At 43.9% G+C, this 17827-nt stretch overlaps 3 protein-coding genes and 1 pseudogene across 3 annotated transcripts in view; 3 read left to right on the top strand and 1 right to left on the bottom strand.

Moving 5' to 3' along the window:
- The window catches only part of LOC125769770 (nyctalopin-like), a 266449-nt gene that overhangs the window by 50780 nt on the left and 197842 nt on the right, over window positions 1-17827 (top strand). The window lies entirely within an intron of this gene.
- The window catches only part of LOC125769771 (uncharacterized), an 89866-nt pseudogene that overhangs the window by 9533 nt on the left and 62506 nt on the right, over window positions 1-17827 (bottom strand).
- On the top strand, window positions 5234-7132 carry LOC125769774 (microfibril-associated glycoprotein 4-like). Its single transcript, XM_049438627.1, has one exon. The coding sequence runs from the start codon at window positions 5749-5751 to the stop codon at window positions 6853-6855; it is 1107 nt and encodes a 368-aa protein (XP_049294584.1). The 5' UTR covers window positions 5234-5748; the 3' UTR covers window positions 6856-7132.
- Window positions 7693-9385, top strand: LOC125769776 (ficolin-1-like). Its single transcript, XM_049438629.1, has one exon. It carries the CDS (start codon window positions 8263-8265, stop codon window positions 9325-9327), a length of 1065 nt encoding a protein of 354 aa, XP_049294586.1. The 5' UTR covers window positions 7693-8262; the 3' UTR covers window positions 9328-9385.

Raw genomic sequence — 17827 nt, 5'->3', positions numbered from 1 at the left:
TCTATTTCCTCGTGTGACTATTCTTCAAAGGATTTCCAAAACTTCAAGAAAAGTCAACAATGATGGCAGACAAAGATCTCCAAGGTTTTCAATAGTGCCTCAAAAAACAAAATCGCTTCTATTTACTTGAAGAAGGAAGATAGATATGTGTTTTTAATTTCCATTACTTACCGGATGGGAAATTTTAGACGGCGCTTTCGAATTCCAGCAGTGGCGTTACGCTGCTGGTACTTCGTCGTCCAGTGCAGTAGCCCCGGTGACGTCGGCCGGTCTAGAGTCATACGAAAACGATGTGTGGACGGGAGAGAGTTCGCTTTTGTTGCTGCTGCTGCTGCTGGTGTTGATGCTGATAGTAGTCGAGCGATTCATAATGGTCGGTAGGTGCTTGTCCGTTGCCGGTGCTTAGATCCCGACCAGTTGCTGCAACGCTACCGTACTTGAGGTCCTCCTTTACCGGCAGTGGTAACTCCCAGGGTGCTCGTAACGTCCGATACTCGTGCACAAGCGATTGCTGCTGCGCAAGGTAACGCTCCAGCTCCAGCTTGTCCACCTTCTGCGGATGGGGCACGATTAGCTCCGTAACGCCGGACCGACGCCGTGGGTCATCGTCATCGGCCAGCAGCTGCTTGCGGCGTTTAGATAACCGCAGCACATACAGCACACTCGCACCGGTTGCGAGTACCAGCAGAATGCTCAGCACCGCACTGATAACGGTCACGAGATGCGTCGGACAGTCGATGTCACTCTCCGTCATCGCGCGCAGCAGGTGTCTCGTCCGGCGCCCATCTTCGTACCGATCGCACCCGATCTCATCCCGATCGACGTACAGCGGACCGTCGTGATGCGTACGCGCCAGTATCGTTTCTTCCTCCTGCTGTACGGCGGTCGGTTGGGCCGCTGTTATGAGGGCCGCAGCAGCCGCCGCTGCCGGTACAATTAATCGAAAGTCAGCCTCGTGCAGCCCGTATCCGGTCGTGAGCCGCCACAGCCACAGGAGGGAACAATTGCACACGAGCGGATTGCCGCCCAGCTCGAGCCGGTGCAACCGGTCGAGCGGGAAGTGTACGGCATCGAGACGGATCAACGCGTTGCGCCGCATCGAAATCTCCACCAGATTCGGATTGCTGTGAAACAGTCGCAGCGGTAAGCTCGCAAATGATGGATTATCGTCCAGGGTGAGAATCCGCAGGTTCGCATTGTCCACGAACGTTCTGTGGGGTAGAGAGCACATACAGAAAATCGGTTAAGTTAGTAAACCCGAGTTGCATCCGGTTTGCGACTGGAAGGGTGATTTATGGGCCACCCCATCCATTCCGAATATTTGGGTCAAATCCGGCTGGTGCGATCCGGTACTGACACAAATGAAGATGTACGATTGTTCTGCTGTCGGGGTTGAAGGTGTGGTTGAGTTGACCGTTACGGGATCTAATCACTTCCAGCAATGTGCTACAGTTGATGGACTGTGTGGTTTTAGTTGGTGGCCTTTTTGCAGCTGGGGTCGTACGACACGTGCAAAAGTTTTCTCGAGATTAAGTAAGGCAGATGAAATAGTGTTTTCATGTTCGAGGGTACAGCAAAAGGTGCGCAGCTATCCCTAAGGAAGATTTATTTCCGTACCGTGCGTACAATCAATGATAAACGTATGTGTTCCATATATCATCAATCTATCGTTTTGGATTAAAAGTTCCACAAAACAACATTGATCGATTGAAGCAAAAAATCCAAATCACGTTTTGTTTTGGATATAACAAGATACAAAATATAAATTTGAAAACTAAAGACTTTAATTGACAAACTATCGAAAAAAACAAACAAAACCGCCCAAAATAGTTCTCTGTACCGTTCTAGTTTCAATGTATGATGCATAGCACACTTCATGTCTGCATATGGCAGAATCTGCAACGTTCTATCGTACGACAATGGCATTTGTTTTCAGCATTGTCTAGCTCAGGAGGCCTGCGGGGACACATGGGCTGCATGGGCAAAGCTTGGGTACGCTTTCGTCGCTGGCCAATCTGTTCCATTACAGCTGCAGGAACGTGTCACCGTTAAGCCCGGACGGGTATTAATACGGGCTTTTGGACTGTCCGGGCCCCCAACTGACAGTGTGGCTTCTGCGTGCTAAGGATGACCCGGGCGTAAATAGTAGCATCGCTGTTGCATCGAGGATTTTAGACAATGTCGTTTGCCCGTTCGTTAGCCTTTTTTTGTACTACTGCTTCGCAGACACTGCTTGCAGATGGCGAGGCGTACATGTCAAGTGTGCTTTCGACAACGACATCGAGGGACAAGATTGGAGAAAGATTAAACCAGTTTGTAACCGTGTGCTATTCCTTTTTAGTAATTACTTTACAGTGGTGAGCATTATATTAAAGACAATCGTACATTTTTTTTTGATATTTTAACTGTTATAATAACTTTTTTGATAGTCGGTAATTTAAGATTTGTATGCAATCGGGTCTAACGATTTGATAGAAAAAGCGACTTAAAAAAATCATCTTGAAGTTGATGCCAGTGTCAAACCAGAAGCATAACTTTATTTTTAGCAATATATAACGGTACATTGGGTTACCTATTGCTTAAAATCTGGTTAATTAGTCCTTAAGCTATCTTTAATTTAAAGGTAAAATAGCAAATATTAATTGAACAATATCAGCCAGGATATTGACACGGGTCATTTCAAGAATTCTATTTTCGTTGATTTCTTGATTCCTTGATTTAACCTTGCAAGTTTATTGATAAATTAAACGATATCTTGCAAACTTCTTGCAGCCATTTTTCCCCCATGAAAATCATAAAAAAACACTCATTTTATCAAAGCCTTTGTAGACGCAATGACACTACCTCTAGAAAAAAGAACTCGATTAAACACTCTAGAAAAAATATGATATTTTTCTGAAATTTTCTTGAAAACATGAATATTTCGATTAGTCTTTTTTCAATTGAACAATAAACAAATTATAATTCCTAGAGCTTTAATAAAATCCGAAGTACATAGTTGCCTTACTTAAATGACCACCACTGTACGTACCAGTTTTGTCTTCAAAAACTCAATATTTGATTAAACTTTTCTACTTACTTATCTATAGTTATAATATTTACATGTGAACAATTGAATAAAGATAAATTAAGATAAAAAAACCCTCTTTTAACGAATTTGTATGTGAATTCATGTATGCGTATTTCTTCCTTTCCTTAATGACAAAAAAAATTAATTAATCATCCGTGTCAGCATGGGTTTTTTCAGGGGGTTGTTTGGCTGATATGAAGCAAAGTTTCACACTCACCAAACCAAGCAAACAAACTAATAAACCGTAAACATTCGCTCCATTTGTGACCATGGCTGTGGATCGATACGGGCACAAAACTGGGTACGGTACCGTGTATCTGTTCGCGTGAAGATAAAGCCAAAACACGCACGATGACTAAAAAAAAAGGGAACGCACATTTTGAGGCTATGCTTCCGGACAAAACACCTCAATCTGTGTCTTTACTCGTATACGCAACGTTACATCGGACTGTTGCTTATCGTCTGGCACCGTACGTCGCCATGACAATGTAACGGACGCGCTTGCACAAGGATTTCGTCGCCATCGGTACGGCGCACTCATTGGGAGTGGATGTCCCCAAAAGTGGATGCAATCGGGTGTCGTGTGCTTTTTTGCCCCCCCCCCCCCCTTCTTCTATGGATACCCGGGAGTACGATGCCCTCCGGTGTTTTGGGGAGCGAGAGAAAACTGGTGGTGTTTTAGGGTAGTTACATCCGGGGACATCCACTCATCAACGTCAGCGTGTGACAGTGGAGATTAAAATCTTCTCCCATTCGTGCGGTAGCAACTGGTCGGGTATACCGTGAACCGTATGCGTATGTCATCGTTTGTGTTCTCCACATCTTGGCGTCTTTGTTCTTTGGTGCTTTTATGCAGGTGCGGGACTGGGAGTGGGTGGAAACAGAGCACGATTCTCGTTCCCCGTTGGTGGGTGTTGTAATTTAATGAAAGTGACTTTTCTGTCTCACATCCCGACCAACAACTCCCAGGGTAATTGCGTTCAGTTTGCCGTCCCTGATACGATACGGTTTCGTTTTTTGGGGCGGTAAACCTTGTCACCAGAATGCTTGGAAAAAGTGACTGTTGTGGTCATGATAATGTGACCCACAAAAGCCCATCTCCGTCCCGCGGGGTTTTCCCATGTGCAAAAACTCCGGTACTCGGGCTTTTGTGTGATTGTGAGTGTGTATGAGAATGTAATTAAAATTCAACCCGTACAAAACGTTACATCTTCATTTGGTTAAATCGTACACCCAGGCCAGTCGGAAGCGGTGTACGGAGTCGCTTCGGGCAGTTGCTACTTACCTCGCATCGATGCGCTGCAGCCGATCCAGCCGGTTGAGGTGAAGCTGCTGTAGCTGGAACAGGTTCAGAAACGCCATCGCCGGTAGACTTTCGAAGTAGTTTCCACTCAGTGATAAATATGTTAAATTACACAATTTTGATAATTGCAGTGTTGGCACAACCTGTGAACAGGGAAAACCCAGAAAAGGTCAGATTGAAACGGAAGCAAGGATGCAGCATACGAATGCATTCGCACGGTTGTAGGCCGTCGTGGTCGGGTTATGCTCCTCCCCCTCCGGGAGAGAAATCACTCATTCTATAAATTATTAATTAATTAAACATTCAGCTGGAAGCTGACGTTCCGCGAACGGCTACATAGGAGTGGCGGGCATTCGGCCATGCATGATGTCCGGCGGAAAACGCACCAGTCACATAACCTAACCACAGTCGATGCGACGCAATGACTTTGGGCAGCAAATGTATTGTTTCTGTTCTGCGGCACACATCGAAACATTGCCGGGTAATGTCGTTAGATGGCCGCGCCGTTCGCGCTGGGTTTTTGGCCGCTTGCAACAACATCATCATCGCCATCACCATTCAGCGGTGCGCGTTCTAGCCTTCCGGCCATTGACCGCGCACGGTGCGGAGTAATTATTCGAGAATGATTTATGTAAATTGTATGAGTTTGCATATTTTATGTGCGAGTGTGAACGATAGACCAACGAAACCGGGCCGGATTCGCTTTGTGCGGTACGCGCCGAAGCACGGAACGATGGGATGGCGCATTAGCGGGCCAAACTAACGGCGGTTTCCGGCCGGTGGATCATTGAATGGATTTTGCTCGGATGAGAAGGAGAGTTTATGGTGATTTTGTTGTCCCACCAGGCAAAGCCATTCAATAGTTTGACCAAACTGTGGTGTCAGACAGCGCTGCACGGTAATGCAATGTTCGATATTCCAGCGGGTGGCGGTGAAGCAATGAATTGTTACGGCCCGGACATTGATACGGCAGGAGTACGAGCGGACAATGTAGTGCCGGAATGAAATATCAACCACCGCAAAACGTTTGCCTTAAAAGGCAAGCGAAGATGTCGTTTTTATATGTGAATGTTTTTTTTCTTCATCAGTGAATTTATTCAAGCAATCTTCCTTTCCTTTTTTTGTGCTCCAACAGAACAGTATCAAAAATTGAATCGTAGCTCTTCGTTTTTATGATACAACTTAAGAATTATAGGCGTTTAGATTCAACCCAACATCAGAGAGATCAAAAGCGGTTTATTCTAGTTATATTTTTTCCTCAAAACGTTTGTTTGCGAGAAATTGATAGCGAGTATCTCTTGAACGCAGTATCTCTACATGAGTCTGCCGTATAAAAGGGGAAAGAACTCGGCAGGAACTCCACATTATTGGAAGAATGGTTCCAAAGTTTACTTCTGTGCGTCAGTTCAAAATGAGTATTTGGAGTGTGATCTTGTTGAATGTTTGGTTACTATACTCGTCAACGATAGTTTGGGGTGGTGAAGTTACAGTCTCCAATGTCTCCCTCTCCGGCTATGGATACGAAGTGTTGTCGGCCAAATTGGAATATCTGCAGTACAAGCTGATCGAGATGGATTACACGCTGAAGGAGGATCGAGAATCAACTAACCAGAAACTTTCACATCAGGCAACCCTTTCCGACGGATTGCTGTGGGCATTGAATCAACTTAGTCAAACGTTGGGCCACAATGTTACAACTTTGCAGACGCAGTCGAATAAAATTCTTTCTCAACAAGTGGCTTGTGCCAGCCACGAACAGATGCGAAAGGAGATTGAAGCGATAGCACCCAAGGAAGCGAAAATCGGCCAAACATCGTCCAGCGCAGTTGGATTGGGTCATCTAGGCAACGCATTTCGATCATGCAAGGAAGAACCAACAAAGAGAACGGGTAAATATTTTATTCAACCCACTATGAACGACGAACCATTCGTGGGCTATTGCGAACAGACCCGGTTTGGAGGTGGTTGGCTCGTGGTTCAACTACGCTTTGACGGATCGGTGGACTTTCAGCGCAACTGGACCGAGTATCGGGCTGGTTTTGGTAGCATCGATGGAGAGTTCTGGATCGGGCTAGAACATCTACATCAGATAACGTCGGAACGGCCCCACGAGCTAATAGTGGAGGTGGAAGATTTTGCCCGCAATTATGTATATGCACGCTACAAGGAGTTTGAGATTGGTAGCGAGAAGGAACAGTATCAGTTGAAGAAGGTTGGTGCATACTCGGGCACTGGTGCTGATTCTTTAATTTACCACAAGGATATGAAGTTTTCCACCATCGATCGGGACAATGATTTAAATTCTGATAATAACTGTGCCGTCTTATACGCAGGAGGTTGGTGGTATAACAGTTGTCATTACTCGAATTTAAACGGTCTTTATAAGGAAGGCGAGAATGCAAAATTCATCAATTGGTACTATTATACGAAGTCCCATTTAGGTTTGGCATACTCGAGAATGATGATTCGTGAAACTTGTTAAACAATTTCTAGGCAAATTTGCTGATTAAGTTATCCAATATTGAGTTTTAGTCGTGAAGATTACATTTGATTCGAATTTCTCAGCGATGGATCTAATGATAGGCGGAGTAGGTGGCCACCTAGGGCCTTTTCTAAGCAAAAACTGAAACAGTTTCATGATACATAACTGTCATCGTACAAAAATAAAGAATTTTTTGTGTATCAAAAGATATTGTTCAATAACAAAAGCTTAATATTACAAATATTTCCCATAATTGATGCCAAAGTTTTAACTCACCCTGATTAACAAAATACATTTTAGTTGACGTACAAATACATGTAAATCGAAACTAATGTGTTATAAACATAAATTGGTTATTATATTCGAAAGAATAGACTCTATCGAGGACGTTATCAAAATGCTTTTACAACTTGGAAACTTACATGCCTTGTTTAGCTGATGGCTACCGAGCTGAGTATGTCAGTACTAAAGCCTCTTCTATCGGTAATCAAAACTCTCTGTCGACTCTCCAAGTGTGCGTTTAAGCGATAACACACTTCAGTTTCGGTATAAGCTAATTGAAACAAAAAGCATTCAATACTGCTCTCTTCACTGCGCTATCTGATTGGGTCGGCGGATTCTGCAAAACTAACACCAATAATTTAAATACACCTCAACAGTTCCTCTCTCCTCGAACTACGCAGATACGTGGTACGTACTCTTAACTTTGTTTCGCCTTATTCTCCAAGGAGCTTAGTATTATTCTCCATGGGGCTTAGCCGCTCACTACAAGTCCTACATGCGCCTACACTCTATCGAGGACGTTATCAAAATGCTTTTACAACTTGGAAACTTACATGCCTTGTTTAGCTGATGGCTACCCAGCTGAGTATGTCAGTACTAAAGCCTCTTCTATCGGTAATCAAAACTCTCTGTCGACTCTCCAAGTGTGCGTTTAAGCGATAACACACTTCAGTTTCGGTATAAGCTAATTGAAACAAAAAGCATTCAATACTGCTCTCTTCACTGCACTATCTGATTGGGTCGGCGGATTCTGCAAAACTAACACCAATAATTTAAATACACCTCAACAGTTCCTCTCTCCTCGAACTACGCAGATACGTGGTACGTACTCTTAACGTTGTTTCGCCTTATTCTCCAAGGAGCTTAGTATTATTCTCCATGGGGCTTAGCCGCTCACTACAAGTCCTACATGCGCCCAGATTCAGTCAAAAATCCGAAAGATTAGCTCAAATGGGTTTGTTTAAGTTATATTTATTCCTCATGACCTTCGCCAGCGAAGAATTGATAACTAGTGAATGCAGTATCATCGCCTGATGATGCCGTATAAAAGGGGAAAGAACTCGGTAGGAACTTCACATTATTGGAAGAATTGTTCCAAAGTTTACTTCTGTGCGTCAGTTCAAAATGTGTGTTTGGAGTGTGATCTTGTTGAATGTTTGGTTACTATACTCGTCAACGATAGTTTGTGGTGGTGAAGTTACCCTCTCCAACTCATCTCTCACCGGCTATGGATACGAAGTGTTGTCGGCCAAATTAGAATTTCTGCAGTACAAGCTGATCGAGATGGATTACACGCTAAAGAAGGATCGAGAATCAACTAACCAAAAACTTTCACATCAGGCAACCCTTATCGCTGGATTGCAGTTCTCATTGAACTATCTTAGTCAAACGTTGAGCCACAATGTTACAACTTTACAGACTCAGTCCAGTAAAATACTTTCTCAACAAGTGGCTTGTGCCAGTCACGAACAGATGCGAAAGGAGATTGAAGCGATAACACTTAAGGAAGCGAAAATCGGTCAAACATCGTTCAGCGCAGTTGGATTGGGTCATCTCGACAACGCATTTCGATCATGCAAGGAAGAACCAACGAAAAGATCGGGCAAATACTTTATCCAACCCACTATGAACGACGAACCATTCGTGGGCTATTGCGAACAGACCCGGTTTGGAGGTGGTTGGCTCGTGGTTCAACTACGCTTTGACGGATCGGTGGACTTTCAGCGCAACTGGACCGAGTATCGGGCTGGTTTTGGTAGCATCGATGGAGAGTTCTGGATCGGGCTAGAACATCTACATCGGTTAACGTCGGAACGGCCCCACGAGCTAATAGTGGAGGTGGAAGATTTTGCCCGCAATTATGTATATGCACGATACAAGCAGTTTGAGATTGGTAGCGAGAAGGAACAGTATCAGTTGAAGAAGGTTGGTGCATACTCGGGCACTGCTACTGATAATTTAAAACAGCACAAGGATATGAAGTTTTCCACCATCGATCGGGACAATGTTTCAGGTGCTGGCTGTAGCATGTCATACGAAGGAGGCTGGTGGCATAACAAATGTCATGCGTCAAATTTAAACGGTCGTTACAGTAGTGGTGTGGATTCAAAATACATTGTTTGGTACTATTATCCGGATGGCGATGCAAGTATTGCATACACGAGAATGATGATTCGTGAAGTGAGTTAAAAAGTAAATGCCTATGCAATTAATGCAGATTGAATAAATGGTTATGTTCTTGAGCGAATATTGAGTTTTGTGTCGTGACGTTTACATTTGTTTTGAATTCTGGAAGGTAAGATTCGAAAGGTGATAAGAAGTAAAACTTTATAGACCAGAGTTGGCTCCTCCAAGGTTCTGCATTCGTATGCTGTTGTATAGTGGAAGAAGCATACTTACTGTAAGATTATTGTCAACGATGTCGAGCGCTCGGAGCCCGCTCAGCCCGTGGAAGGCGCCATAATCCAGCTCGGTCAGTATGTTGCCGCCAAGCTTCAGCGTACGCAGCTCCCGCAACGCTACAAAGCTATCGTTTGCGATGTATTCGAGCAGGTTGACGGACAGATCGAGCAGCTGCAACCGCTGGCCCATATGCTCGAGATTGCGCTCGTACGGTATCTCCAGCAGCTGGTTGTTTTGAAACGATAGTACCTCGAGCGAGTAGAGATGTCGCAGTGTGCCCGGCTCCAAGCTCGTGAGCGCATTGCCCGCCAGGTCAAGCTCGATCAGATTGCGCAGATCGTGGAATGCGGCCGGGTGTATCGATTCGATGCGGTTCCCGCACAGCTTCAACGTTTGCAGCCGCTGCAACCCGCGGAAGGCGTCCTTCGGGATGGATGCGATTGCATTATCGCTGAGATTGAGCGTCCGGAGGGCTTGCTGTGTGTCGAAGTTGCGCGAACCGAGCGCTTCGATGCGATTGCCGGCCAGATCGAGCACCTCCAGCTTGTAGTAGAAGGTAAGCGTGAAGTGCACGTTTGTGATCCGGTTCGCGGTAAGGTTGATGTAGCGCACGTCCGGATTGAGCTGGATCGGCACTACATCCAGCCCGGCCCCGATGCACCAGGTGCGCACGTTCGGGTCACCCTCGCACGTACATATCGATGGGCAGAAGGTGTAAACCTGCTGCAGGAACACGAGTAGCACGAGCGTCGTCGAGTAGATGATGATCCGGCAGCTCGTCTTTAGCTTAACCATCGTGTGGCGCTGTTCGACTCACGACTCACTTCACAACACCGTTCTGTTGTGCGTTAGACGCACGGGGGCTTTGCACTGAGACACACTCTCCACGGGAGAGAACGGAACGGTACGTAACGTGTACAAAATATGCTAATTAAATCTACCGTACCGTGGACACAACCTAGTCGGGCTGGATCGGGTTGATGGATCGACTGGTTCGTAACTAGAGACGGGCCACTTGACAGCGGCACAGGACGTCATCGTCGCTTCCCGTATCGATGCGGATGAAGATGATGATGGACTGAATCAAAACACTGGCCGCTGCATCACGCGCGTGAACCTGGGCCTAGAACGAAAAAAGAATGGCAATCGTTAGTAATGAATCAGGAGAGACACACGAATAAAATATTTCCGTCCAACGCGTTCGTACACAGCTGTCAGAAATGGGTCTTTGCTGTTTCCATTCAAGCGTTGGCTGTGCTTGCGCGTGTTATCCATTCCGGTGATTAGATATTTAAATTTAACTAATTAATTTTATCAGCTTCAAAAAGGAATGAAACCGTCATTCGAAGGAAACGGATGGGGGACGGACGGGACAGTGGACTGACGCATTTCAAGACGATGGGTGACACTTTTGCTCCAGGCTGTTCGTGCTCTGGCAAACATTGGAAAATGGGCAAATGGGCATCGGGTAACGAGGGCCGGGCAGCCGGCCAAACCGGCTTGACTGACAGCACGATTTGACATCTGTTCGGGGTGCCTGTCACGTTCAGGGAAAGGCGGAAGAATTTCTTCCGAGATTGGTTCTTTTATTTCTGCTTGTCGCTTTGTGTCGCCCGTTTTCTCGCTCATTGCACCCGGGCAAAGGCGATGGCAATGGCACACCATTCAAGTGTGACCCGTAATCGGATTATACCATTTTGTCGTAGTGTTGGATGATTAAAGCTAGTAACCGGGCTGGTGCGGGGGATGGGGGGGGGGGGGGATGTGGGTGATGTTGTTAAGCGGAACGATCTGTTAACTCTGGTAAGAACAGCTGTCCTAAGACCCTTTAAACGTTGACCCTTTCTTGGGTTATACGTTTGCTTTGTCCCGTCTGTTTCCGGTGGGATGTAGTAATATTTTGACAACTTTTGAATTTCCTAATGTCTAGAACGTCTTGATTTTACGGCCAGCCGTAGGGTATCGTTTGAGAGATAGAGTGAGCAGAATTTCAAGACAAGTTTTGTTCATGGTTTCTGATCGAATTTGGAATGAATGAAACAACATATTGGATTTAGTGTTGGGTTTTGAAAATAAATTATTATTTATTATTTAATTTATTTATTTAATTATTTCTTATTTGATAATTAATAATTTTCCCTAGATGTCTGCGGAGGTTGTTGAGTCGAAAAGTTCCTTGATAAAGTCGAATATTGCAACCAAATTGGTTGCAATTTTCAAAGGCTTTAACGGTTCCGATAATGATTACGATACCTTTGGTGAGACAGGAAAGAAATGATTTATTATGAGCTACTTCCACACGGCCAAACTCTCTGATTCGAAGATCAGAACTCTTCAGCTAACAGTAGAATATATTTTAGTGAAGGTTGTATCAACTCAGTGAATTAAATCAGAGTGAAAGATTTACAAGTCACTAAAATACGAAAGTGAATTGCCGAGAATCGCCGGGAACTTCAAGCTTCCATGTATTTTATCTCATTTACTAGTTTTATAACTCAGCTATTTTTTCGGTAGTCTCCTCGGAGAGTTTAATAAGAACCACAATCCTTTTTTTACTTGTTATTATTACAAGAGTGAGAGTGAGCTAAATTGCAAGTTAAGTTTGTATATTGTAGAAGTGCTTTAAATTACCTCTACCTTGTCCCAAAGATTTGAATCACTAAGGGTACTAATAATTCTGTCTGCCTTGACGATCCGGAGACTCTGGAAGTCTGGTTGGAAAATTAAAAAATTACCATACATTTCTCGCACTGTAAAATTTCGCTAAAGATAAGGTTATTGGTATTAAGAAAAAATGATAAAAATAGTTTATTAGCATTGTTCGCTTATTCGAATCAAGATTTCTATACGAAAGGTATTATGGAGCTACTTTTAAAATTACCTCCATCTAGGTATAGAACAAAACGGTTTACATCCAATATAAACTGGATAACCTAGATCATCCTAAATAACCGGTTGAAGTTCGCACAAATAATGAGATTGTCTTTTGAGTAGCACAAATTGTATGTAACATTTTTTAAACCTTGTTTTACAATATAATAAAAGTACGTCAAATTCAGCTACAGTACTTAGCACTGCCCAATTAATTTCCCGAAAAGTGTTCCAATGTCATCCATTTCCCCAACGTAGCTTTAAATCACTCAACAAGGGAACTCTCTTTGAGAACCCAATTTCCCACAACACGTGTTGGTACAGGCGAAATCGCGATTGAGCCATTCCGAACATCTGACTACGTCGGAAGCACAACCAAAACGGCCCCCCTCCCCAAAGGTTGCAAGCACTTGCAGCATTAAAGCCACACCATCACCAACATGGTCACAGTGGGACTATCTGCAGCTTTTAAGCTTCCGTCTCAACCCACAGACCTTCAACCTTTCCGTCCCTACCCGACAAGATGGTACCACAAGGAAACAGGAATGCCGGCGTTTAGCCGTTGACGTTGCCCAGACGATGCTACCGCGTCACGTAAATAATGTTACGGTGAATTTTTAATAATTTTCCTTTCGGGCAACGGTGTCCCGTAAAGCAGGGGCTACTAACTGTCGTCTCAGAAATTTTCGGGAGTGTGGAACAAGGAAGACCTGCAAGAAGTTTCGTACGTGATCCGGTGCAATATTTACCACCACCAGGCCCGATCCTAGCGAAGTGCCACAGGGTACATTCGCCTCTGCGAATGTGCAGTTTTTGGTCTGGCTGGTGAGTAAAGTGACGAAAATATGGTCACAGGAATATAGGGAGGTGTTCAGGTACGGCTGAAAACCGGAAAAAGGAATAAAAGGCTTCTGTCACGTTCATGACCCGCTCTCCGTTTGCTTTAGCACGTTTGCCGGTAGTAACGTGAATCCTTAGTGCATCCTGGTTTTTTTTTTTGCTGCAACGGCATGACATCAGGTAAACGACTGGTCGGAGATGTGAGTATTCCTCTTGACTGCAGCCGGTAGCCCGTGGCAAACAATAACAGCAGTGCAAGAAATAAAATAAAATGACTGTCTTAAAAAGTTTTCCAACTCCACTCCTTTCGCAAAACCCAACCGCAGCACAGGTGAAGGAAATAAACATACAGACAAAAAAAAATGTATATAAACATGTCCTCCCGTGCACGATTGCACGAGCAAAAACCGCACGGGTACACAAATAATCAGTCCGTATAGTAAAGGGATGCATTGCAGGTGTGCAGATTTTACATGCCCGAACGAAACCTGACGAGCTTTTTTACACCAACATCTGTCCTCTTTTCTGCTTTCTTTTGGGGGAGGAGGACTCATGGAGGTTTGATTTTTTTATGGTTTCTTCAATACACCGACTCAGCAGTACGGGGCTCTGTGCCGTCCATTACCCACGTCTTCCAACATGGGTGGAAAGTGTAGATTATTCATGAATCATTGTTTATTTGAATTTCTTTCACCAACACCCTCCCCCGAACTTTATTGCCGCCTCCACCATTGATGGTGAGCAGGTAGTAAGATGCATCTGCATTTGCTGCATCCGGCCAGCCACGTGAAATGGTGAGCGTGGAGCTGACTTTACCGTGTCGGCAGGATAATGAGACAAGCAATACATTATTCAGCGTTACGACCGGTGGGATCTTTATGGTAGTAAGGCAGAAGTAACACAAACAAGGATTTTTCATTCCCTCAGGTGAATCCTCATTCCCTCAGAAGGAGAAGAAAAAAACAGCTGTCGTGAATGAACTGTAAAGCTCATTTCATGGTCTAGGAATGGATGTTCTCTTTGCTGAATCACAACAGCAACATATTACTGGTTGTATGTTTTTCTTCAACTTGTGTCTAACAAATATTCAAAATATTTTTACACATTTAATATTAAATTTTTCATTATCCCTCTGGTAGATATCTTAAAGTCATTTAAAAAAAAAGGTTCACTACTATTCACATAACCCGCAAACCAAGTTAATGAGGGAAAGTGATCCTAGTTACAAAAAGCTAAAACAGGAACTCAAACATGCGTTACCCCTCCCCCAAAAAAAAAGGTAAAGAAAAGGTAAGGTTTGTCGTTCGCTGCATATCCTTGTTTGGATCGTACGTTGACTTTTCACCCCTCCTGCAGGTATGTGTTAATGAATGCGACCGGTTGCCATTACGCTCATTAAAATAACAACGAGAGGATAAGGGGCGCCCGAAAAACCCGGTAGGACCAGTGCGTCACGCTAGTCAGGACGATCGTGACGAGGATGCGTTACTGCTAGCCAGTTTCCTGTGAAAGTTTTTTTTTTTTCTGGGGTGGGGATTTCTACAGTACCAGTGAATCGTCACCGTCCTCCGAAAAACGACATGGATACGAGTCAAACACATGCATACATACACCGCAGTACGTCTATATATGAACTCAACTTCATCTTTGGTTGCTTCATTAATGGAATGACATCGTACTGCTGGAAGGCAAAAACCGAGCGTCACCCGTCCCTTGAGTGATACGCTCAAGAAGATGGGTCGTCTGTAGAGTTAAGTTTGATACCGATGATGCACTTGATAAGCGAGTGAGAGAGAACATAGCAATGCATCCACGTAAAGTCACGAAACACAGGAACGCAACGTTTTCTTCCCATTTTGGAGCGTGATATAGCGTAAGAGTTGCTGCAAAAAGGGGTAAAAAGCAAAAAAAAAAAAAACATTCTCCAACTCGCACACATGCATACGGTCACAAATTCCAGTGCACAAAGTTCGGACTTTCTATAGACGTGGTAGAAAAATATTTACTTTTGTCACTTGGCCCCCTTAGTGATGCGAGTGTGCTGCGCTGGCGGTGGGTACGTATAGCGTTCCGGTACACTGTACCAACGCTGGAATGCTGTTCCGGTGAAGGTTTGTGTCGTTGTCGCTCAAGCTCCAACAGTATTGCGCCACGGAAGCACGGAAGCTTCATCCATCTTGTTGTCGTTTGGAATCTTACGGAGCTTGCCAAGGGACCGTGTGTATGGGTGTGTACTCGTTAGCGAACGAGCGAACGTCCCGGTTACAGGCAAGGGAGCGACATCTGTCCGATGGGAGAAGGAATACTCCTCGTATGTACTCCTTAATTCGTGGTTGGAATCCGGCTGTGCTATCACTTCCACCGGTAGATGGGAACACCGACCGAGACTATTATTTATCCCACGGATGACACGGACGTGAGTGTGATTCATTTCTGCTATTTAAAGTGACATATATTTTGGGTGCGGATGGTGACCGGTGTTAGATCCGTGTCGCAACAACACGCGCTCCGCACCGCGACAGATGATTTGGGAGTATCTTGTGCAGTGGGGTGTAAGAATTTAAGAGTTCTAACAAGATAAGCAACTCTTCTAGAAGACATGTGTTTTTGAAGTAAATGTGTAATGTTACGTGGTATTTGGGAAGTAACTCCAAAACAGAAGAAGTTTTATTTATGTGAAGATTAAACTCTCCAACATTTTTCGCTTGTACTCCATACTTCCATAGGACATCTTTAAGGGCTCGTGAAATTGAGAATACTTCAGATGATGTTATTTTTTTGCACTTTCTGGTTGCTAGTTGGAGTTGGAGCTCTTCATAATAATTGTCTTGAATATTGTTGGATAAAATTATTTCGAGTTTTTAGAGAAACTTTACTTTTATTGAGAAAACGGGAAAGGAGCTCGTTTATATTAAATATTTTTCCTATAAGACTTTAGAGACAGGTTATTAGCTCAGTGTGAAGAAGTGGTGAAGTTCAAGAGACTTTAAAAATGTCTTTTTTTGTCTCTCAGAGATAACTTAAGTATTTCTCCGATTTTTCATTTGTACAATAGTTCTATTATTTATTATGGAGTTTAATGAGGTTTATGAGGAGTCGGAATTCTTCATCTCATTTTTCGTATCGATACATCTTCTTGTACATATACATATGTGAATTGTTTCCTTTTAGTTTGTCATTTTGTTGTTTAATGTTAATCTCAATCTCCTACGACCGGTATGAAACATGCAACTATATGAAAGAGTTATAAAAATAATATAAAGTGTTTTGATAAATGTTATCTACATAATTTTCTAGAAAGTAAAATCTTGACCGAAGCAATACGGCCAAGACGTTCTTCATGAAAAAGATATTTGTAATAAAATTACTTAAAAAAACTTTAACAGTCCAAATATAGTAAAGTACCTTTCTTAGTAGGTAATTTTTAAATGCTTTGCTGCTGCATAAAAATCAGATCGTACATTAATTGGGTACCAGGTACAGGCAGTTGTATGATAAAATTTAATTTTCTTCACCCTCCTTCAGTTGAAAGAAGAAAAAAACAGAACCACCAGCTACAAAGTGTTCCGTAAATCACACCATTTATCGAAGAACCACACTCAACTGATTGGTTTTTTTTCTGCTGTTTCACGTTCCAAACGAGCTCTGGAGGAGGAAAATTTTTAAATTCAAATCGACCGCTTAGCCACGTTGCACTGATAAGGCACACATCGTACGTGTCGTTGTTCCTTCCACTTCAGGGCTGTGTGGTTTCATTTCTTGTGTTTTTTTTCTTTCCTCTATTTACAGTCGCTTTGGGTGCACAAAGCCAATTTCCATTTCAAACCACCTTTAATCAAACCCCCCCCGGAATCGCAACCGGAGGGAACCGAGAAATTGGTAGATTTTCACTACCGCGAAACGGGCACTGTATACGGAGTGTTATACAGTCCGATGCACATAAACATACAATCGAACGGTACGGTGGTCAGGAGGGAAAAACGTATGTCCGGGATCGGAAGTGTGATGGGTTACAAAGGAAACCGGCGACACCGTTATTACACCCATAAATTGATCCCGAATGTTTGATAGGATGAGGGGGTAGGCATGGGGGTTGAGGGGATGGGGTTAGGAAAATTCCCGCTGGCACGGTTACCAATATGTCAGCCCCTACAGGGTTCGTTTGCCAGCTCTGGCAGCTCTTACCGGTGCTACTGCTTCAAGCACATTTATTGAAGGCTTCCCCGGGATCAATTCCCGGTTACATTCGGTTCGGAAAGCAAAAATAGAACACCCGGGATGGGAGTAGAGAAAAATCAAGTACAAAGTACGGCAGCTAGTTCTTACGTTCGTCCTGATTTGCACCGTCCATTTTGAAAAAGGCGAAATGGAAGAGGAAAGCAACAAAAAAAAGGAACAAAACAGGAAGCTAGAATAGGTGTCCTAGAATAGACTTTGAACCCTCATAATCGGCCCACTATTGGTTCTTACACCTCTACCCTTCTCTACGGCTGGCCGAACCGGCGGTGGTGCATGTGGGTGATAAAATAACAGCTATTAAACCACAATCAGTGTGGTTTTCGTGGATAAATCATAC

The sequence above is a fragment of the Anopheles funestus genome, chromosome 3RL (assembly GCF_943734845.2).
Source record: "Anopheles funestus chromosome 3RL, idAnoFuneDA-416_04, whole genome shotgun sequence".
In the NCBI taxonomy this organism is placed as follows: domain Eukaryota; kingdom Metazoa; phylum Arthropoda; class Insecta; order Diptera; family Culicidae; genus Anopheles; species Anopheles funestus.
Note: the sequence above shows the minus strand (reverse complement) of the source record. Positions and strands in the feature narration are given on the sequence as shown.

Bases quoted from the DNA above. Each gene is read 5' to 3' on its own strand.
- LOC125769774 (XM_049438627.1), top strand. From the start codon at position 5,749: ATGGTTCCAAAGTTTACTTCTGTGCGTCAGTTCAAAATGAGTATTTGG.
- LOC125769776 (XM_049438629.1), top strand. From the start codon at position 8,263: ATGTGTGTTTGGAGTGTGATCTTGTTGAATGTTTGGTTACTATACTCG.